Source organism: Balaenoptera acutorostrata, chromosome 16 (assembly GCF_949987535.1).
Source record: "Balaenoptera acutorostrata chromosome 16, mBalAcu1.1, whole genome shotgun sequence".
Classification (NCBI taxonomy): domain Eukaryota; kingdom Metazoa; phylum Chordata; class Mammalia; order Artiodactyla; family Balaenopteridae; genus Balaenoptera; species Balaenoptera acutorostrata.
Genome location: NC_080079.1, coordinates 60,837,994 through 60,861,489, shown reverse-complemented (window position 1 = coordinate 60,861,489; position 23,496 = coordinate 60,837,994). Strand labels below are relative to the sequence as shown.

The window sequence follows — 23,496 nt, the reverse complement described above, 5'->3', positions numbered from 1 at the left end:
TGCTTATCCTTCCAGACATCTTTCTACTGAGTGCTTGCATGCCCACAGTATATAATTTTACATATGTAGGATTATACTATACTTTTCCAGACTTTTTCTCATGAGACAGTTCAGTTTAAATTTTCTCGCTGTTAGCTCTCTGAATTCTTATAAAATCCTAATGTCTTAAAAAGAGCATAAGGATCATCTTATCTCATTCCCAACTCAATTCAAGAATCCTCTCTAAAACATTCACTGCCTAGCAGATTATTCATTTTGGTTTTATAAACCCTAAATTGTTAAAAAGTTTTTCCTTGTGTGGAACAGATATGTACCTTCTTATAACTTCTTTTCATTGGTCCTAATTTCACTTTCAGGAACTATGTAGAATCCTTCTTATCCATCTTCACTATGTCTCTTTCTGGCTGCTTTCTTCTGACCTATCTTCCAGTTCACTAATTCTTTTCTAAGCTGCATCTAATTCTCTATTAAACATATTCATTGAATTCTTATTTTCAGTTTCCATTTAAACTTATCAAATTCTTAATTTCAGTTTCTATTTTTCATAGTTTATAGTCCTCTACTAAAATTCTCAGCTTAGCTTTTAACTCATGATCAGTAAGTATAGTTGTTTCAGAGTTGCTGTTTGATAAGTTCAATATTTGGAACCACTTCAGGCTACTTTCTGTTCTATGATTTCTGCTGGTTTTAATTTCTTGCTTGCCTCCATATATTAGTATTTTTTATTGTGTGTGAGACTTTGTATTTGGAAAATTCTTCGTAGAAATAATTTGAGGCATAGGATGATTCATGTTTTCTTTTGGCAGGCACAGGAACACTAGCATACTAGAATCATCTTGATCTAAGTTCAGGAACTTAGAATGATTGGAAGCTAAGCCACAGTTCATTGCCTAGGCTTATCTACCCCCTGTATATCCTTAAGCCTAGCTGCCGTCCTTTGGGTTCCAAACTTAAGATGAAGAGGTTTTACCAGAGCCATCTCTCTTGACAGACTCTAGATTCCAAATTTTGTCCTCCCAGCAATATCAAACATCAGACTCACCTCTCTGGTCTCTCTCATCCCTTATGTCCTACCCTGGTAATTCTTCATTCTTTTGTTAGGCCATCACTACCTTCAAGCACATTTTTTTTTTTTTTTTTTAAGCAACTTTTTTTTTTTTTTTTTTTTTTTTTAAGATTTCTTTATTGACTGATTGATTGCTATGTTGGGTCTTCGTTTTTGTGCTATGGCTTTCTCCAGTTGTGGCAAGTGGGGGCCACTCTTCATCGCGGTGCGCGGGCCTCTCACTATTGTGGACTCTCTTGTTGCGGAGCACAGGCTCCAGACGCGCAGGCTCAGTAGTTGTGGCTCACGGGCCTAGTTGCTCCGCGGCACGTGGGATCTTCCCAGACCAGGGCTCGAACCCGTGTTTCCTGCATTAGCAGGCAGATTCTCAACCACTGCGCCACCAGGGAAGCCCTTCAAGCACATTTTTTAAAGATACATTTTGTCCAGACGTAATTGTTCTTGATGAAATGGTTGGTACAAATTACTTAGTCTACTGTTATCAAAGCCCCTAGAACCTACTTAAATTCATATTAATATTTCTCTATCTTTCTGGGTTGCTTAGGAAGCTGTTAGGGAGCAGGCATAACCCTGAAAGGGCATCCTCATAGACACATTTTACCATCTGTACCACATTTATCCAGAAGCTCTTTAAGAGCACATATTGAATGTTTAGTCTGATACTACATTTTGGTTCAGACAAACTGGAGGTATTATCAAATTCAAATAAGCAGTTATTCTATAGCCTTCATCTCATAATTTTGAATTCTGTTAAGATTAATGATTGCAGAGCTACCCTTTTTCTGTATTACCTGGGTTTATTACCCAGGTTAGGCTAAGGCAGCAGCCTAACAAATAACCCTCAAAGTCTTAATGACATTCAGTAATAGATATTTTTTTCTCTTGCATTCTTTTTCTTCACTGTAGCTGAGGCCCTACTCCATGTTTTCTTCTTTCTAGGACCAACACTGAAGGGCAGCCCTAATCAGGAGCATGCTAGTTGTATTAGAGGAGTAAAGACTTGATGAAAGAACTACGCAGTACTTATATCTCTTGTATCACTTCCTCTCACATCTCATTAGCTGAAGCAAGTCATGTGGCCAGACCTGATAATAATCAGGTAGGAAGTACAGTCCTTATTAACAGAATATAGTTCTCCCAAGGGAATGAGCCGAGTAAAGAGGAGCAGTGAATACAGTGTACCTGTGTCCCCATTTTCCTTCACAGGTTTATATTCTAGTCTTCTTGAAATAAAACTAATGGTCTTATTATAATTTAGGATTTAAACCACTAAAAACAAAAAAGTCAAAACAAACTATTGCTTAAACCTTGAATTAAGGTAAAGAATTGGGTTTGTTTTAAAAACCACTCAAATTGCCCTTCTTTAAAACATTAATTCCGTGTATGCACAGTTTCTTTCATCTGGTGTTTCTCTAAATTCCTTTATCCCATCTCTTATCCCACTAGTGATAAAGGAATTTGCTCTTTGGGGAGTTAAGTCTTTAATATTGACCTCTAGGTATTACTCACAGCCCATTTGTTTTCTGTTTTGTATTACACCTTCATTAGCACTAAATTTTTTATACTAGCTTTTCTAGGATTTTTATTTTAACAGGTTTTTTAAAACCTTAAATTACATTCTTCCCATTTATTTGCACTTCTTCTCTCTTCTAATTGTTTCATTGTCCACGCACCAAAGATACATTTACTATCTCTTATTTTTTCATTCATCATATATGCTCATAAATTCTAAATTCAGAGATTCTCAGTTCTGCCTTATAGTTATGGTGTTTTTCTAGTTGTTCTCCTATTACTGTTCAAAATGTTTTTGGAATGTATTGGGATTTTCTTCAGTGTTTGAGGTGTTTGAGGTTCTTTAGCATGTTCTTTTATTTTCATGCATCAGAGCAATTCCTACTATATTTGTATGGGATCTCATATAATTTTTTTAATGAGCAAAGTACAATATTGAGCAACATTAAAGATTTTATTATTCCTTATTCTAAAATATAATATTTATTTAATAGTGAGATGAAAATACAGGTTTTATGAAATATAATTCCTGTGTCAAAAAGCTGTAAGTGCTACCACTGTTTTGTGACCCCCTGAATGATATCTGCTCTCTTTGTACTAAGTCTAATAGTAATTGATCCCAAATAAAATCATGAAATTCCCTTTTGTTAGCTTTAGAAATGCATTGCTGAGTACCTTGTTGGATGGGATAAAAGCTTCAATAACTGATGCCCCCACCTGAGTGGTTAATTCCAAAATATTATTTGTCTGACGCATTGTTGTCAGTGACAACTGAACAAGAACTTTTAGGAGCAGTTGGCTGTCCAATAATCACAAATTTCAAGGCTATGCAAATGGTGCCAGTTCAGCCCAGCTCTTTTCTCTATTATCATATCAATTGAGTCAGTTCATAGTAGACAAAGCAAGGTTATGGGAACCACCTAGAGCATCATGCACCATTTAACATCAATGCAGCATACAAGAACATCTGCAACTTCAATCTTATTAACAGAGGATAGAATGGAAGGCAATAAACAGTTTTCTTCACCATTTAATTGCAAAATAGTATTTCCTAATGTTTGCATTGTTTATCAACAGGAACTTCATCAATAATTGTATAATTATGGTTGCCTAGATTACATAGGCAGCCCTCATGCATCTTGTCATTTATTACAGAGAGGTCTGAATTTAATCTGAATTTGAACACACGATTCAAGACTAATAATGTAAGTCCTTTGAAATGTGAGTTGCATAATACAGATATTTTGTGCAGTAGGAGAATGGCAGTTTATGATTCCTCAGTCACTTTGGGGATTAAGTTAACACAGAGAAAAGACTGAAAGGCAGTGAAAAATGAGGGGAAGCCACTAGTTAGATTCAAACATAGATCCATTGAACATGAAAGTAGGTTATGTGCTTTAGAATTAATCACGAGTAATTAGATGTTTGCTTTAGGCCAAAATTGGGCTGAATTAAAGCAGAATTGTTATGCTTGGGTCTTCCCCTCAGTTTCTATGCTTAAAGGGAGAAAATGGCAGAAAACGACAAGTATACTGAAAAAAAACTATGGTGGCCAAAGTTAGAAATTGTCAATTCAGAGGGAAGGCTTGACATATCTGTTCAGTCTTTGCCTTTATTGCTCTTTGAAGCCAGATAACATCACTACTCCTAACCAGCAAAATGTTAGTGTTCGCAGCAAGCGGCCAAGTGCGTTCTTCAGGCTCTGTGGAAGCAGAGAGTTTCTTTTGGCACACAGTGCAAAATAGCCAAGAAAAATGAGAGGAAATAATAAAAGTTCAGTAACAGTTATTGGTGTGGTCATTGGGAGTTGTCTCATAATAAAACAGGAGTAGGAAAATGTAAAAAATAAGGGATGCATTTAAAGTAGGTGAGGCAAGGGGCTGGTCTGAAAAGTTTGTGTCTTTTAAACATGAAAATCTCATATTTTTACTTAAGTTTATTTTGTATTTAAGGAAAACCTGAGGCCTGTTCATGAAATTGTGTTTGAAACATTTCAATATTTGGAATATTTTCTCCCCCTGATTAATCTGTATTTATACCTTTAATAATTCTCCATTCATTTTCTAGCAGCAAATTTTTCTTCCCTTCTCAGATTTTTTTTTTAAGATCACATAGGAAGAAAAAAAATCTACTGTAGTAAAGTATCCACAGAGTAGAGGAAGATATAGTGTTTCTGTCCTCTTTTTTGCTGGTTCCGAGTGTAGTGAACATAGCAGAAGCTTTCTTAACATGACAGTTGATCTATCATTGCCTCCATCTGAGGGATACCAAGAACTGGTTTGTTGGAGGTAATTGTTTGACCTGTAATTACTTAACATTATGCTTAAAGACTCTAAAAGTAATTACAGCCTCTACTATAAACTTGAAAAAGTTCTAGCTCTGCAGAATGAGAGTGGAGATTTTGTATACATACATACATACATACATGCATATATATGTGCCTCTCACTTAAATACCTCAGGAAAAACATTTTTCTAGGCTGGGGCTTTGCATAAATGGGCAGTACCAATTCTGACACATGAACACCTTTCCTTTAAAGAACTTATAGGCAAACATTATTCAGAAGCCTTTTCTAGGAGCTATTTATCAAAACTGCTATGATAATAACTTTGTCGTAATGAGTCCCAGTCTCTGTTTAGGGAGTAATCGATAAACTGCGAATTAATGTTCCATAATTCACATTACAATGCACATGTAATTATTTGAGATGAGGCAAACCCTATGCATTTAATTTACAACTATAATTAAGTAAACTCATTTGATACTAATTAGGTGAGCCTAAAAGGATCATAGGTTTGTATATTTAATTATCAAAGTACGGGCTTCCCTGGTGGTGCAGTGGTTGAGAGTCTGCCTGCCAATGCAGGGGACACGGGTTCGAGCCCTGGTCTGGGAGGATCCCACATGCCGCGGAGCAACTGAGCCTGTGAGCCACAACTACTGAGCCTGCGTGTCTGGAGCCTGTGCTCCGCAACAAGAGAGGCCGCGATAGTGAGAGGCCCGCGCACCGCGATGAAGAGTGGTCCCCGCTTGCCGCAACTGGAGAAAGCCCTCGCACAGAAACGAAGACCCAACACAGCCAAAAATAAATATAAATAAATTAATTAATTAATTATCAAAGTACAATCAGCAACCAGTTTCTAAAAAGCTTTCCTAGCTTGAGCTCAACATTGATCTTTGCCCACCCACACTACAATTTTATCTTCTTGGACCTTCAGTAAATTAAAATGCATGGTGAATCATGGAGAATCTACTTGGTGAGTTAGCTTTTTTGGTAATTAGATTTGTAATTCACCATCTGAAAAAACGGCTTAAATATAAAGAAGTTTTATGTCTGATAAAGCAGTTCATCAGAAATGAGGGAGAAATTAAGACATTTCCAGTTAAACAAAAGCTAAAGGAGTTCATTACTGGTAGACCTGCCCTATAAGAAACCCTTCAGGGCTTCCCTGGTGGCGCAGTGGTTGAGAGTCTGCCTGCCAGTGCAGGGGACACGGGTTCGAGCCCTGGTCTGGGAAGATCCCACATGCCGCGGAGCTACTAGGCCCGTGAGCCACAATTACTGAGCCTGCGCGTCTGGAGCGTGTGCTCCGCAACAAGAGAGGCCGCGATAGTGAGAGGCCCGCGTACCGCAATGAAGAGTGGCCCCCACTTGCCGCAACTAGAGAAAGCCCTTGCACAGAAACGAAGACGCAACACAGCCATAAATAAATAAATAAAATAAAATAAAATAAAAAGAAATCCTTCTGGCTGAAATGAAAGGATGCTGGACAGTAACTCAAAGCCATATAAAGAAATAACGCCAGTAAAGGTAACTGCATAGGTAAATGTAATAGCCAGTGTTCTTGTATTTTTGATTTCTAACTCCTCTTTTATTTCATACATGATTTAAAAGACAAATACATTAAACAATAATTATAAATATATGTTAATGGACACACCTGCATAAAGATATAATTTATAACAACATAAAGGGGGAAAGGAGCAATATAGAAGCAGAGGTTTTGTATGTTGTTGAAGCCAATTTGGTTTCAATTCAAATTAGATTGTTATATATTTATAATGTTAACTGTAATCCCCGTGGTACCCACTAAGAAAATATTTGAGGAATACAGAAGTTTTCTCTATTTTGTTAAAATAGTATATAAAAATTAGTTTGTCAGAAAATATACTTGTTCGCTAGCTTAGAAGTCTTTTAAATTCTACTGTCAATCACCAAGTATTTACTGCATACCTAATATAATGGGCTTTCTGTTAGGTTTCAATAATTATCTCCATTTCTTCCCACTAAATGTGTAAACATATAATCAAGAAAGCATTATATGATGTCTCCAGTGACTTCCTAGTCTTGGAATATGCTAGATTAAATGTTCTTATCTCCTAGCTGCATTTATGCTGTAAAGAATGTGAAAGCTTGTGCCCATGACTTTCCCTAAAGGTGTAAAAGATATTTCTATCTCCAACCTTTAAAACCAAGGTACCTGAATGTAAGGAGTAGAAGGCACCTGTATGATGCAGTGTATGTTCCCTTAACTCTTAAAGTATTTAGGGTATTGCCATTACTATGAGAAATTGTGAACCTTACCCGCAGACACTCAAATTCTAAGCTTTCAGAATGTGCTAACCGGAACATGAGGGTTTTTCCCTTTTCTTATCAGCAGCCACTATAGTAAAATAGAAAGTAATTGCTGATGCTTATGTTGCTCACATAGAACATTTACTTACATGATCTAAAATAAGGTATTAAAATAGGTGGGCAAATTGATATCTGGCCTGTGAGGCCATTGTTGCTTCTTTTATTTCTTTGGGGATACAAGTGCAATTTGTCAGTACATTAAAACAGAGACTCTTTTTTTTTTTAATAGCAAGGCCCAAGTTTCTTCTGTCCAGATGTAACCAATGTCAAGAGTTCACACACTATACAATTAATGACACCAGCCTTGCTGCACTGACATCTGTGCCTGACCAGTTTGTGTCTTGTCTCTGGGTCATCTGAGGAAGTATAAATAGTATTGTGGACTATGAACAGGCCAAGTCTAGCAGGTGCCATTTACATGGACTAGAGTATAAATAGTATCCTCTGAAGCTGTACAATGTGGTGTTCTTAAATTGAATTATCTCTCATCTTCTTCCAGTCTCAGAAACAAAGATACTGATTTTTGTATTGTTTGAAGAACTATTTGCTAGTTCAACATAACTAGCAAAGTATAAAGATTTGACACCTAATGGCTTCTGTTCTATCCCCTCATGGTAACAATTGTTTGGTGGATTCAGAAGCGTAGTAGACATTTAGAATGATACTTTGGAGAGGGGAATGGAAGCACCAACTAGGGATTATTAGTAGGACCAGTTCTGAGAGGAATTAGCAGTAATTGGCACAGTATTGGATGACAAACACCAGCCCATTTGGAAATAGGATCTTCATCATTTTTTTAATAGGGTTGTGCCGTTCTTCTTAATCTACTGAAACTTTTCAAAAATCTGATGCTGCAAATTATCATCCCTGCAAACCAGATGGCACTAAATATCAGTGGTATTTCAGCAGTGCTTTCTTGCTTTGAGACTTCTTCTAATCCATAATGAGAAAAAAGGAGCCATTGGTCGTCTCATATCTGATGCAGTTTTTCATTTGTAAGCTAAATAACATTTGCCATTGCCACCATCAACAATTCAAACAGAAATCTTACCAATAGAAAGCCCATGATTAGAAGTAGTGGCATCAATAGCTTCATCTTTAATAATAGAGAACAACTTTGTACATGCATATCCATTTTTAAAATCTGTTGGGACTGTTGGGACTTCCCTGGCAGCGCAGTGGATAAGAATCTGCCTGCCAGTGCAGGGGACACGGGTTCGAGCCCTGGTCCAGGAAGATCCCACTTTGCCGCGGAGTAACTAAGCCCATGTGCCACAACTACTGAGCCTGTGCTCTAGAGCCTGCGAGCCACAACTACTGAGCCCGCATGCTGCAACTACTGAAGCTTGCGCACCTAGAGCCCGTGCTCCAAGAGAAGCCACTTCAATGAGAAGCCCGCACACCGCAACAAAGAGTAGCCCCCGCTCGCCGCAACTAGAGGAAGCCCATGCGCAACAACGAAGACCCAACATAGCCAAAAATAATAAATAAAATTAATTAATTTAAAAAAAAAAACAGATTTCCCTGGTTGCACAGTGGTTAAGAATCCGCCTGCCAATGCGGGGGACACGGGCTCGAGCCCTGGTCCAGGAAGATCCCGCATGCCGCGGAGCACCTAAGCCCGTGTGCCACAACTACTGAGCCTGTGCTCTAGAGCCTGCGAGCCACAACTACTGAGCCTGCATGGCCACAAATACTGAAGCCCGCACACCTAGAGCCTATGCTCCACAACAAGAGAAGCCACCACAATGAGAAGCCCACACAGTGCAACAAAGAGTAGCCCCTGCTCACTGCAACTAGAGAAAGCCCACGCACAGCAACAAAGACCCAACGCAACCAAAAATAAATAAATTTGTTTTTAAAAAAAAAAACATGCCTTCAGAAGGAGCAATTTTAAGTAAGACCTGGTCGCCTATACCCAGAAGTCTTATTTTAAGATTAATAATATTCTTGTCCATTTATTCATTAAATGCTTACTACGTGCCAACATTTGTCCTAAGTGCTTTACATGTATTAACTGACAATGTTTGCAAAAACCCTATGAGATAATTACAATTATTGCCCCCATCTTACACATGACAAATTGAGGCATAGAGAGTTTAACTTGGTTATGATCTAGTAAATGGGAATATGAACCCAAGAGTCTTGTTCATATTCTTAATCACAATGTTATACTGCCTCTGTTCTTTATGGAGTATTTGTTTACTTAATTTAGTCAAATTTAGTTATCAGTACAGGGCTTAAAAGGGGAATTTAAATGTCAGTAAACTGTTACATACTGTTTAATCAAAATCTGTTTTTTTCCATTATTACCTTTTTTCTGGAAAAAATGTTAGCAACATTGCTCAAATGGCAGCTTTGGAATTATATTTTACTTCTCTCTCGTTCTTTTTGTCCCAAAGTCCTACTTTGCTTTGGGACCCTGGGTAGTTGACAGCCTCTGTGAGCTTCAATGTCTTCATTTATAAAATCAGGTCAATAACACCTAACTCATGTGATTGCAGTGAGAATACATGAGAAAAAGTATATAAAGCACTTGGTGCAGTACCTGGCTCACAGTAAGTATTTGAATATCGCTTTTCTGCTCAAAAACTTCAGTTGCATCCCATTTGCCTCATGTATCAAGTCCAAACATTTGTCTGGCTTTCAAAGCCTCCCTAGAGATGGCTGGACCCCACCCATCTTGCGTTATTTCTTGCCTTACCTGACATATAAGTGTCCTTCTTTCTCTATGCCTCCTGGGATATATATACCTTTCTTTTCCTCTCCTTTTCACTATCCACATCAAAACCCAGCTTTAAGTTCAGTCTTCTCCATGAAACCATCACCAGTTAATTAAACTCACATTGTTCTTTTTCTTCTTTGAGCTCCTGTTGCAGCTATAAATATTACATTGTATAATATTTCACAAATTCTTCCACATATGCTAGATTTCTCTTTCCATCTAGATTCTTAAGTTCCTTCAGAAGACAGACCATGTCTTAATAATTCTCCTTTATCTGCTTCCAAAGGATCTAGCAGAAAATGAAGAGCTCATAGTGAGTGTTCAACAAGTACTTATTGCCTGATTGAAGATAATAAGCTCCTAAAAACACCTTATAGAATTGTATAGGGCTTTATATTTGACAGGGTGCTTTTATTAATGTTTATGCTTAATCCATATAATAGTCATTGAAAATAGCTAAAGCAAGAATTATCCTCATTTTCTGAGCAGTAAGACAGAGTTTAAGTTACACTGTGACTTGGATAAGGTCTCTTGGTTAAGTAGCATCTTAGACTCCGTTCCCAACTCCCACCATTCAGTCCATTCTCTATAAGGCTGCCAGAACAATCTCTTTTGACAATGGGATTGTGTCACTCCTCTCTTTAAAACCTTCCAGTGGTTTCCCTTTTTATTACATAGAATGAAATTCTACCAGCTCTTCTCCCCCACCCCCGCCCACACACACACATAAATTTGATCTCCACATACTCACTGTACTCTAGTTACAGTGGCCTTCTTAACCTTAAATAGGCCTAGCTCACCAAGCTTGTTGCTAGCCCAGGGCCTCTGCACTTGAATATTCCACCCCTGGATCTTCACATGGCTGGCTCCTTCTTGCAACATCACCTCCTCAGTGAGGAAGTAACACCCATCTAAATTAACCCTCCTCCCCAGTCATACTTTATCATCTGTTTTATTTCCTTCATGGCATTTATTGTTATCTCAAATTATCTTCTTCATTTTTGTGTTAGTTATATATTATCTATCCTCACTAGAATGTAGATCCTGTGAGAGCAGGGTTTTCGTTTGTCCTATTCACATCTGTATTCTCCTCTGACAGAGGTCCTGACACATGATAAGCTCTTAATAAGTATTTGTTGAATAAAGTAGCTGAACAAAAACCTGACTCAAACCGTGGGTCTTTTGAGTCCTAATCCGGCGTACTTGCCATCATTCCATTTATTCTGCCTTTCATGAAAGACTTATACTTTTGGAACTACAATAAGAATCGATGTTCAGAATAATGACATTAACATGTGCTGTAGGATTCTCTATTAAAGAAAATTTTCATTGAGTTCAATAAACTAAACTAATTAAAGCAAGGATGTCATGGTATGTTATTATATTAGTACATTTAGAAAGATTTCCAACTAAAAAGACTTTCTGCTTTTTCTTTAGTTAACCAGAAAATTAAATTAACCCAGAGCTCTTCATTTCCCCCAAAAGTCCTTGTTAATTAGGATTGTTCTATAAATCTCTATTATTAGCAGAATTTGTCATCTGTTTCATTATCCTGTTTATTAGGGCAGTCTGAGCAGGGTGTCTTTGCTCATATCCTGATATGTGTATCCCAATGAAAAGAAAAAGCATTTCCTGGATTCTCTTTTTTTTCCCTATTCTGTGACACAGGCATTAATTTCATGCTGTTTGTATAACAACTTAATTTCTTTGTGTCAGTTCCCAGTATAAAGTAGGAATGATATTCTTGACTTGGCTATTAAGTAAAATAATTAAATTTAGAGTCTACTTAAAATAAAAGCATTAGTGCTTTGAAACATTGTTTGTGATAACAGAAGACTGAAAATAGCCTAAAAGTTCATCAATAAAGGACTACTTAAGTAAATTATAGTATATCCATCCAGTGGACTATTATGCAGTCATTAAAAATAATGACATTCTTTGTTTACCAATATAAAAAGATCTCCAAATGAAAAAACATGGTCCAGAACAGCATGCATATAGTATGATACTTTTTTTTGTTGTTTAAAATAAAAAGGAGAAAAAGAAGAATGTTTTGCTTATATGTGCATAGAGAAATTGTGGAAGTATATACAGGGAAGCAATAACAGAGATAACCAGATTGAAAAATAGTGGGGCTAGAAACTGGATGAATGGGAGAGATAAGAGGAGAAGGGTGGTTGTACCATATATTTTCACATATTTATATTTGGGGACTATAGTTATGCATTACCTGTAGTAAAAGTTAAAAGGTTAAATTTTTTAAAAAAACAAGCACAACTAAAAGCAGTATGTGGTTCTGGACTGCATCCTGTACTGGATGAAAAAAATTGCTATAAAAGACATTAGGACAATTAACAAAATTGGAATATGGAGTATAGATTAGATGAAATAACAATATTAAGTTTTTAAATTTATCAACTATACAATGGTTACCTAAAAGAATATGTTTGTTCTTAGGAAATACACCAAATAAAATAAATTATTAAGGAGTAAAGGACATGATATATGCAACTTATGCTCAAATGGCTTGAAAGAATAAATAAATATGTATATATATATATAGGAGGACTGATAAATTGTGGCAAAATGAAAAACTGGTAAATCTGGATAAACGTTACATGGGAGTTCTCTGTATTTTTCTTCAAACTTTTCTGCTTGTTTAAAATTATCCCCCCCAAAAAAAGGTTAATAAAAAACAAGCAGGGCTTCCCTGGTAGCTCAGTGGTTAAGAATCCGCCTGCCAGTGCAGGGGACATGGGTTCGAGCCCTGGTCTGGGAAGATCCCACATGCCACGGAGCAACTAAGCCCGTGTGCGACAACTACTGAGCCTGCGCTCTAGAGCCTGCGAGCCACAACTCCTGAGCCTACGTGCCACAACTACTGAAGCTCATGCTCCTAGAGCCCACGCTCCACAACAAGAGAAGCCACTTCAATGAGAAGCTTGTGTACCACAACGAAGAGTAGCCCCCGCTCGCCGCAACTAGAGAAAGCCTGCACACAGCAACGAAGACCCAACGCAGCCAAAAATTAATTAATTAATTAATTAAATGTTAAAAAAAGCAAACAAAAACATTAATACCCTGGCAATACCTCATTATAAGAAATCACCAAGGTGCAGGAGCCACTTTTCAGAATCTTAGGAGTTCTGGTTTTTAAACAGTCGTACTTGTCACTTTCTGGTGAAGTTTTTGCCATCAGTTTTCTGTTTTTATCCATGGCTGGTAATGCTCATCAGAGGCAGTGGTAGAGGTGGTGACTACAGTCTACCTTGAGGCTGAAAAACACTTGCCTATCTGCTTCTCGTCCTGCTTTGTATCTTCTTCAGTTATATCTTCACTACAATTTAGAGGTGACATCAGTAAGACAGTGACAACACATGGCACTTTAATATACCTTGAACAAAATTTCCTAAGGATATTAATTATCTTGAGGCTGTGTGTGTATACAGTACTAAAATGTATAGTTAATTTGGTAGCAGTAAAGCTGCAGGAACATTTCGTCTAATTGTTTGGCATTGAATGAGTGGATTTATTATTATTATTTTTCAGTTAGATATTGTGGCATTTGTATGAACTAACCATCTCTACTATAAACGACTTAACATTATAGTTGATTCTAGCCAGACTGGCCTCTTAAGAGACTGGGTAGTAAGGCTTATGTCACAGTAAAGTGAAGAGTAAATTACCTGTTTGTATAAACTGTCCAGAGACTGTTTGATTTTTATTATTTTGTATTTTAAGTACATTAAATTTCATTGTTCTGAGTGAAGATGCCATGAGGGTCTTATCCAATAAATGACACTAAGCAAATCTGTTATCAGCTGAATTGTTAGTGTTTGTTTCCTGTCTGCTTGGGGAAGCTCATGATTTTGTGCTGTTGTAGAAGTCTGGAAAATAGGAATAATAATTATTCCCAATCCTTTTCCTTCTCACTTTATAAAGAATTTGGGAAGAGACAATGGCACTTACTTATCTTAAGCTCTTGAGTAGAAGTACTTGATCAGAACTAAGTGTCATTTTTCTATAACTAAGGCAAAAAGCTATTTTTGCTACTTGTTCCCACAGCTACTCCAGTCCCATTTCACACCTAAGAAAACAAGGTCCCAGTAACAGTGATGTGAGTGTCTTGGACCTCATTGGCTGAATAATGCCCATGCCTATAAGTGTGTCTTAAGATTTAGTTAGGTACTTTGTATGTTCATACAGTAAATTGACTAGAAGGCTATGGAATGGGTCATGCTGGTGAATACCATTTACTTAGTTTGTGGGAGTTTTTTTAATAACTCTGTAAACCAGCTTAGATCATTGTATTTCAAAATAAGAATGTACCAAAAATATAATTGAACTTGAATATTATTGAACATTGTTTAATCCCTTTTCAATGATTTGGAACACCATTCAAGATGTTGCAAATTTTCAGCGTTATTATTTTGAAAGGAATTCTTATAATATAGCTCTCTAGATGCAGAAGATAATAGAGCCTGGACTGTGTACCAATTTATGACAGCTCTTTTTACATTCTTAATATTCTATATATTTATTTGAATTAATAAGTACAAAAAGTGGAAAATATTTCTACTTTATGTTTCAGGGAATTGAACTTCATATGACACCTAAGGATAAAGGATTTCAAGGATCTACACATATATCCAGAAAAAAGTGGAGTAAAGCTGCATTCATTTAGAATTTTTGCCAATTTAGACAAAAAGTCATGATTCTTAAGAACAAAATTCAGATAAACTCTTCCATTGTGAATTAGGTTTTATTCATAAATGAAGATTTATCCAATCAAAAATCAATAACTTTTTAAAACAAAGAACTCAAGGAATTATATCTAATTGCAGCTTACTTATCATTTATATGTGATTATTTTAATCTGTAATCCAGGAATTAATTCTTATATTACCTAAAATGTTTTATAGATATGTTATATTATTACATAATATAATCTTATTATAAATGGTAATGGTTTCATTAACTTAGCTCATTTTACTTGTTTAGCGCCTGTTTGTTCTTAGTTTATAGTTGTTAATTCCCTTTATAGTGTGACTTGTACTTGGAAGTAATAAAATCAGATTTCTTTATAAATATTTATGGTACAGACCTTTCCCTAAACCAGACTGTAGCCCTTTCCTTTCCTAATTATTTCTAATAAAGTCTGCGTATATCTTTTTGGCCTGCGTAGCAGTCTGTACTTCATACTCCCTAGAAAATTTAATCCTGGATATTTATGCCTTAACTTCCAATTAATCAAAATCTTGTCAACTTCATGTAGGTCTGGTGTTACAAAGTGTGGAAAGGTAATACTTAAAGAGTTTAAATAGGTACTTCTAATATGGAATCTTCTTAGCATCTACAGTCAAAAGGCATCACTAAGTGAATGAGTCCTCTTCTTGAATATCAATCTTTCCAGGAGGATCTTTTTTTCATTATCATTACTTTGTTTATCTCTTGTTGAAAGTATCCATTAGTAGCAGGTAGCAAAAGGCAGACAGAACATGCTTTTTGAGAGTCTTAGGTTCTTTATTAAGACCTTAAAGTTTCCAAGATTTCCTTTTCTCTGCTTCTTGATCTTAGATGAGATTGAAGTTTATAGCTCTTTGGCCACATTTGTCCCCATAAAGGATGCAAATTTGTGGTTTCAGAAGTTCCAGACACCAATGAAAAGCACTATTCAGTCTTTTACAAATGTCCTCTAGGCCAGATTTCATCACAGATACAGTAGTCTCCCTTACCTGCAGGGAATATGTTCCAAAACCCCCACTGGGTTCCTGACACCGTGGATAGTACCAGACCCTATATATATACTATGTTGTTTTTCTTCTGTACATACATACCTATGATAAAGTTTAATTTATAAATTAGGCATAGTAAGAGATTAACAACAATGACTAATAATAAAATATAACAATTATAATAATATACTGTAATAAAAATTATGTGATGGGAATTGCCTGGCGGTCCAGTGATTAGGACTCCACGCTTCCACTGCAGGGGACCAGGTTTCCATCCCTGGTTGGGGAAATAAGATCCCACATACCACGCGGCATGGCCAAAAAAAAAAAAAAAAAATGTTGTGAATGTGGTCTCTCTCTCTCAAATTATCTTATTGTACTGTACTCACCCTTCTTATGATGATAGGATATGATACAATGCCTGTGTGATGAAATGAGGTGAGGTGAATGACACAGATATTGTGATGTATCATTAGGGTAACATTGACCTTCTGATGATAATGTCAGAAGGAGAATCATCAAGCCATGATGATGTCGATGGTTGGATATCAGCAGCAGATGATGTCCATGGTTGGGCATCCTCAATAGTTGAAGGGTTTTTGTTTGTGGTTGTTTATTTGTTTCACTGAAACCTTTTGGAAGAACATTGTAATTGGAAGTTGTCTCTTTTTAACTTATCAGTGTTTTGCTACAGAGGTTGAATCCTTCAGTGATTATAAGGGTGACTTTAATGCTGCATTCCATCCAAGGATCTTATTCCCTAATTTTGTCCTTTAAAGTCTATGCAATTTGAAACACTTCAGCAAATTTTGGTAATGTCCAAGTTGCTGGTTCTGCTTCACTTTCTTCTTCATCATCTTTCTCTTCCTCTGTAGATGACTCAACAAGTTCTTCCACTTTCTCATTTGTTAACATTTCTCCATGGTCTTTGATGTGTTCTGCTTCTTCATCAAGCATCTTGGCAAATCCTTCTTACTGTGTGAATGATTTTCCTAACTTCACTGATCCCCAGGAAGCCTTTAAAATCATTCATGACTGCAGGCCTTTACAATTTCTGGTTTTAATTCATCCACTGCAGCTTTGATGAATGTTATTGTGTCAGTAATAATGAATGATTTCTAGCACTGCATTGTGTCCAGATTAGAGTCTGCATCAATTGCTGATCAAATGTGATCAAATACAGGGTGGGTGTATGTGACCTGGACAAACTGAATGATGCCCTTGTAAAAAGGGTGAAACAGTGAAGTTGTATTTGGAGATAAAATTCCAACCTCAACATTTTCACGTTTATAACAATTCAGGATGACCAGGTACGTTATCTGTTATTAATAGGACTTTAAATTCCACCCTTTCTTCTTCCATATATTTTTTCACTTCTGGGATGAAGCATTGGTGGAAGCATCCCATAAATGAGATAACTGTCACCCATGCTTTCTGATAATTTTTGGTTTTGTTTTTGAGAGCACATGGGTTCTTCACCCTGAACACTACGCACACCACGCCTGGCTTTATCATCTGCCCTGCAGTGTTGCCACATAGTACCAGAGTTCATCTGTCCTTCCTTGTTTTGTGCCCTTGTGCCTCCTTTGCACTTTTATGAATGTAGCTTCTATTGGGCATCTTCTTCCAGAAGAGCCCAGTTTCATCACCATTGAAGACTTGCTTTGGATGGTATGCTATCTCCTTAATCAACTCCTTCAGCACTGCCGGAAATGTGGCAGTAGCTTCTTCATCGGCAGACACAGCCTCTCCAATAATTTTTATATTTTTCAGTCCAAATCTTTTACTGAATCTGTGTAACCATCCTTTACTTGCAGTAAATGGCTTGGCTGTCACTTGTTTCAGGGGATCCCTTGCTGAAATGTTCCTATAGGCTCAGTGTTTTCTGGCACAGCACGTTGCCGTCAATAGGAATAAATTTTCTGTCATGTCCTCCACCCCAAAACTTAATGCCTTTTCCATCTTAATTAAGCACTTGTCACACACTCTGGCCATAACTTTTGCAGTTTGAGGTGCGACATCAAATCTAACACAAATTTCTTTTTCCTTCTTCACAATTTCACAGATAGAAGCTTCATTCTTACTGTAGATCTTAGCAACCTCAACATATAATATTTTTTTCTTTCCTCATTAAGTCGGGAACTTTCACCTTTTCACTTAAAGGAAGCACTTTATGGGTTCTCTTTGGCATATCCAAATCTCCAGCATCACCACTCTTGTGCTTTGGGACCATTAGTAAGTAAAATAAAGGTTACTTTGAGCACAAGCACTGCAGTACAGTGACAGTCAATCTGATAACCGAGGCGGCTACTTGAGTGACTTAACAGGCGGCATACGTAGGAATGATTCATATCCAGGGCAGGATGGATTGGGACGGTATTCAGAATGGTGTGGAACTTAAAACTTATGAATTGTTTATTTCTGGAATTTTCCACATAATATTTTCAGACTTTAGCTGACCGCGGGTAACTGAAACCGCAAAAAGCAAAACTGTGGATAATGGAGACTACTGTAATGCCATTCCACTGTCATGTGCCAGGTTTAAAGTAGTGTATTAGGTTACTCTGTAGTCAAAACAACCAAGCCCTGGTCCAGACTGCTGTAAGACAAGAGCTCATTGCACTGTCCATTTTGTTCTGCCCATGCATTCAGTGGTAGCTTTCCCTTTTGTTATTTGACTGATAGTTTGGAGGAAATAGTGACTCCGTTGTAAAAAGTAACCAGATTAGGTTATCTGTAATAAGCCAACTAATATCAGTAATCCTTGACATTGGCATCAAGTATTATTCAGAATAGTAGTTATATTTTTATTGTGCCATTGTGATTTTCTATAGAGAAACACTCAAGACTCATTATTTGTATTTTTAAAATTTACAGCTCTTTAACTATATCCAAGATTTCATTGCCAGGAATGTAGCCAGGCTTGATGCTTTATTAGAGATCCATGATCTAGTACTTAATACTTCCTTTAGCTCATAGTTTCTGTTCAGGTATTTTTACTGTCCAAAAAGGTACTGCTACCATTTACAGTTGTTCCTCAAAAATGTGAACTACCTAAGTATATAACTCTAACAAAACACATACAACATCTGTATGCTGAAAATGCCAAAAAGCATTGCTTACAGATGGCTTTTCACCTTGGTTCCCAAGTGCTCATGTACAGAATATGGGCCTCATGTTCTGTCTCTCTCTTTGGCTGATGTAGGAGCTTCAAGCTTTCCTGGGTTAGTTTGTATATTGAGTGTTTACAAAGAGAAGTCAGTCTGCCTTTCTTTGGCTCTAATTGCAGAAAGTGAAGTCACCGCTTTTGCTGTCTTGGATCAAGACCAGAAAGAAATTGTTGATACCAATGGAGCTGGAGATGCATTTGTTGGAGGTACAGACTCATTTATTTCATACTTACTTACAAGTTAAACATTTCCTTTAACCCTGTCTCTGCCACATAGCCAAGATTTATAAATATAGTAACTTTTAATTTCTGCTTTTTTTTTTTTTTTTTTTTTTAATTTTTATTTTTGACTGTGTTGGGTCTTCGGTTCGTGCGAGGGCTTTCTCTAGTTGTGGCAAGCGGGGGCCACTCCTCATCGCGGTGCGGGAACCGCTCTTCATCGCGGTGCGCGGGCCTTTCACTATTGCGGTCCCTCCCGTTGCGGGGCACAGGCTCCAGACGCGCAGGCTCAGTAGTTGTGGCTCACGGGCCCAGCTGCTCCGTGGCATGTGGGATCTTCCCAGACCAGGGCTCGAACCCGTGTCCCCTGCATTAGCAGGCAGATTCTCAACCACTGCGCCACCAGGGAAGCCCCAATTTCTGCTTTTAAATAATTAATTCCTGATGTTTTTTCCGTATGCTACTATCATTGTGTTATGAGGGTATATTACTACAGGAAAATATGTATTTTGGGCTTAAAGATAATTTACTGTTACGCTATATCCCAGTCATTTTCACAAGATTAATTGTGTCTGTCAGAATATTGCATAAACAGGCTGCATCAAGACAGTACATAGTATATTCATAGCCCTTCAGGCTTAAATGTTAACAAATTGTTGTTCTTTAAAACACATTGTGAATATTAATAGTACGCTAATAACTAAGGATGATGTCTTTGGATTATATCCTTTAGTTAAAACATCTGTTTCTAACATAATAGTTGGATGTTTATTGTACCAGGAAGGGTTAAATTTTTGTCTCATTAAGGTTCAATAAGAACTGGCACAGGGCTTCCCTGGTGGCGCAGTGGTTGAGAGTCTGCCTGCTGGTGCGGGGGACACGGGTTCGGGCCCTGGTCTGGGAGGATCCCACGTGCCGCGGAGCGGCTGGGCCCGTGAGCCACAATTGCTGAGCTTGCGCGTCTGGAGCCTGTGCCCCGCGACGGGAGGGGCCGCGATGGAGAGAGGCCCGCGCGCCGCGATGAGGAGCGGTCCCCGCACCGCGATGAAGAGTGGCCCCCGCTTGCCGCGACTGGAGAAAGCCCTCGCACGGACCGAGGACCCAACACAGCCAAAAATAAATAAATAAATAAATAAGAAAATCCTTTTAAAAAAAAAAAGAAAAAAGAACTGGCACAATTTATAAAAACTAAATCATTTTTGGAGTGAGTAGTCAAAAATAAGATCAAGACAACTGGAAGAGTTTTGGCTTGATAACTTAGATTGATCTAAAATCGGATTCAAAAGTTCTTTTCATATGTCTGAACTCCTTCTAGCTAAGTGTAGTTAATCTAGGTTAAGATCTCTAGAAAGCTTTAGACTCCTGATAGCCCAGAAGAGTCCCTCCTGATCTTTTTTTCTCATAACATCAAGCAAGACAAGGAAAAAAAGGCAAATGGAGCTGACCCTTGTCTTCCTTCCCTTGGAAGATAAGTTGAATTATGGGAAACTTATTTAAGTTTGTATAATGGTTTGAACTTAGTGTTATTTAAAATATTTATATTCTTTTATTTTAATGTTCACTAGCATAAATTTTTCATGTTTCTTTCTTTGAAACTTTTCATGCCTAGTCTTAAATGAGCTGTTTACCATTAGACTGGTAGCATGCCCCATGCCATCTTTTTTGGAAAGAGTACATACAACAAATAATGTTCTACTTTACTGTCACGCACGCATCTTTTATTCCTTTGCTCTGAAAGGCTTCATCATTGATTATTTTGCAGCTATTTTTCCTATTCCATACCGCTTCAGAGCTGTAAACCCATGTAGCCTAAAAATACCTTATCCAGAATTGGGCCAAATTCTGCAATACATTAAGGAGACACTATTGATTTCCTGGTTAGAAATTGGTTAAACCAGGAATCTTAGTACAGAAACTTTTTAATTTGTAACCTGTGTGTGTATTATTTAAGCACTTTAAAATACTTAAAACAGTAAGTATTCTCTTTCTTTGCTATTTAGTTGGGTACATCCTGAGGCTGTCATAGATACGATGGTGACCTAATTAGCCACTGCTCCTGGGTCTGAGGCCTGGGGCTTCCTGGCCTTGCAACAACAGGTTCCGTTATAGATCCCTAACTACCTGTAATGCTTCCACTACGAGGTAGGAATATATAGACTTTTTGAGAAAGAGAGAAGTCATTCTTAGGATACTAAAATAGGAACAGCTAGCTAGCCATTTGTATTACAGTTAGAGTGATAAATGAACTATATCATCAAAGCCCTTGGGCTCTTTGTTACAGGATTTTCAGCCTCTTTCTTATCTCACTCTACTTACCCAGCCTCATTTATATACTTATTCTTGGGGTACAGTGAGGTAAGTAAAAAGGAAAGAGTGTGGAACAGGGATCTGCAAACGTTTTTTCCTAAAGGGCCAGGCAGTGAATACATTAGGCTTTGCAAGCCGTATACTGCATATTCTAGTTGTTTTCTTGCTTGCTTTTTGTTTTGTTTTTGGTTTTTTGCAGTACTCTAAAAATGTAAAAACCTTTCTTCGCTCTCCAGCTGTACAAAAAACAGAGCATGGGCTGGATTTGGCTCTCAGGCTATGGTTTGCCAACCCCTTTTGTAATACGTTGGCAACTTCCTCACTTTATTCACTTTCATCATACCCTGGATTTCACTACACACTGTTGAAATCAGTATAGAGAAAGTGGAAGTCAAGCTGAAACTAGGCAGAACTTTACTGGTACAACCTCAATTAAGTAGCCATTTTTCTCATTTTAACCCTACTGTCATCGGTTCCCAGGATATTCAGATCCTGAAGGACTGAGTCATGCAATGAGATGAATACTCTAATGTCATATTAACAAGGAATACTTATGCTGGCATATTCAGCACATTCTGTCTATGTACATCAAGCTATATATTAATAGCATAGATAACATTTATGCAGCACCTACTAGCCAATTGATATCTTAGGCACTTTACATAAATTAACTCGTTTAATGTTCATAAAAGCTCCTTGAAGTAGGTTATTTTTAACCCCATTTTACTGATGAGAAAACTGAGACACAGAGGGGTTAGATAACTTTCCCAAATTCTCATAGCTAGAAAGTAGCAGAGCCAGGATTCAGACCCAGGCAGTCTGAACTGTACTGCTTCTCTAAACTTTTAGGGAAATCTCACCATTAGGACTCAGAAGCACAGACCAGCCTTACTAACAAAAGCTGGTTTTGCCAGAGAGAATCTTCCTATTGACTGAATAGATGACTTCATTTATTGAACAGGAGCTTTTGTTACATGATAGGATTCTTAGGACTCTGGGGTAAGATTGTTGCAGAAAAGAAAGTGAAAGGAAAGAGAATCGAAGGACTGTAATCCCTGGTGAGTTTGAACCGGGAGCTTTTTGCTAAGCAGTAGAATTGATTGCACTACAGAGATACAGAAAGCCAGATCATAAACTCGCTTGGTCAGCATGGAATCCGAATACAGGGAGCTATATGAATCAACTGTTTAATAGCACCAGGCTGATACATCCATCTTACAATAGAGATGGTCTGGTTAGTTGGAAATACTCAAAAATCCATTGGCTGAAATCCCCTACTCCCATCTCTACACCAGGGAAGGGCTTTCTAGGAGGATTGGAAATACTCTATCTTTTGAAGCATACTCCTCTACCTTGATCATGAATGGAGAGGCAATGGCAACTTTTGCGTTTACTATGTAGTTTCTTTTTCTTTGCTTTATTGCCTGATTAACGTATCTCCTTTCTGATTGACACATTTTATCTTTAGATGGTTAATATATTCCTCCTATTACTTTCAAGTTTTGCTGGCTTACAAGCATTTCTTTCTTTTGTGACTTTGCATAACTATATTCCAGTCCCAATTTCAAGTTCTTAGGTAAACCATGACTTCACCTACCATGTGCTGATATTACATATCCCAATACCAGAGTGCCATGCGTTCTTATTAGCCACATAAGAGATACATGACCACATCATAGATTTTCATGTATAATTTTAAAATGAGTACGCCAAATGAACATAAATTAAATTCATAGTTCCATCTCGAGGGTTTGGTGACAGTGACAAATCCCTCTAACCTCTACAAGCATACCTCCTTGTTCTATTTGGAGATCTTAAACACTTTCTAATGTCTGCCCTTTACTTGTCACTAGCCAGCCCTGATGGAACTACCCTTTTCACATTCTCCCTCAAAAGCCAAAGCGCCACGGTTGTACCCTTGGAAATGGAGACAATTCTATAATCTCTGAGTATGATTTCCTAATTTCCCAGGTCAGTAGAAAATTTCTTCCTGTTGTCCTGCTGTGCTTTGTCACAGCAGGTCTGCCTTTTCATTTGGAACCCTCTTTGTCACTGCCATAGTAACAAATGGAAACATTGAGAACATTTTGTGACAGGCACTGTCATTGTTCCCTGTGAAATCTCTTC

At 37.5% G+C, this 23,496-nt stretch overlaps 1 protein-coding gene across 6 annotated transcripts in view; it reads left to right on the top strand.

Moving 5' to 3' along the window:
• ADK (adenosine kinase) overlaps window positions 1–23,496 on the top strand; it is a 506,491-nt gene that overhangs the window by 458,247 nt on the left and 24,748 nt on the right. For 5 of the 6 annotated variants that reach the window (XM_057530669.1, XM_007166572.3, XM_057530670.1 and 2 more), the window contains one exon: window positions 18,964–19,050. The exons of the other annotated variant lie outside the window; for it this stretch is intronic. In XM_057530669.1, coding sequence (XP_057386652.1) covers window positions 18,964–19,050 — 87 coding nt within the window. The remainder of the gene's footprint in view (window positions 1–18,963; window positions 19,051–23,496) is intronic. 6 annotated transcript variants of the gene reach the window in all.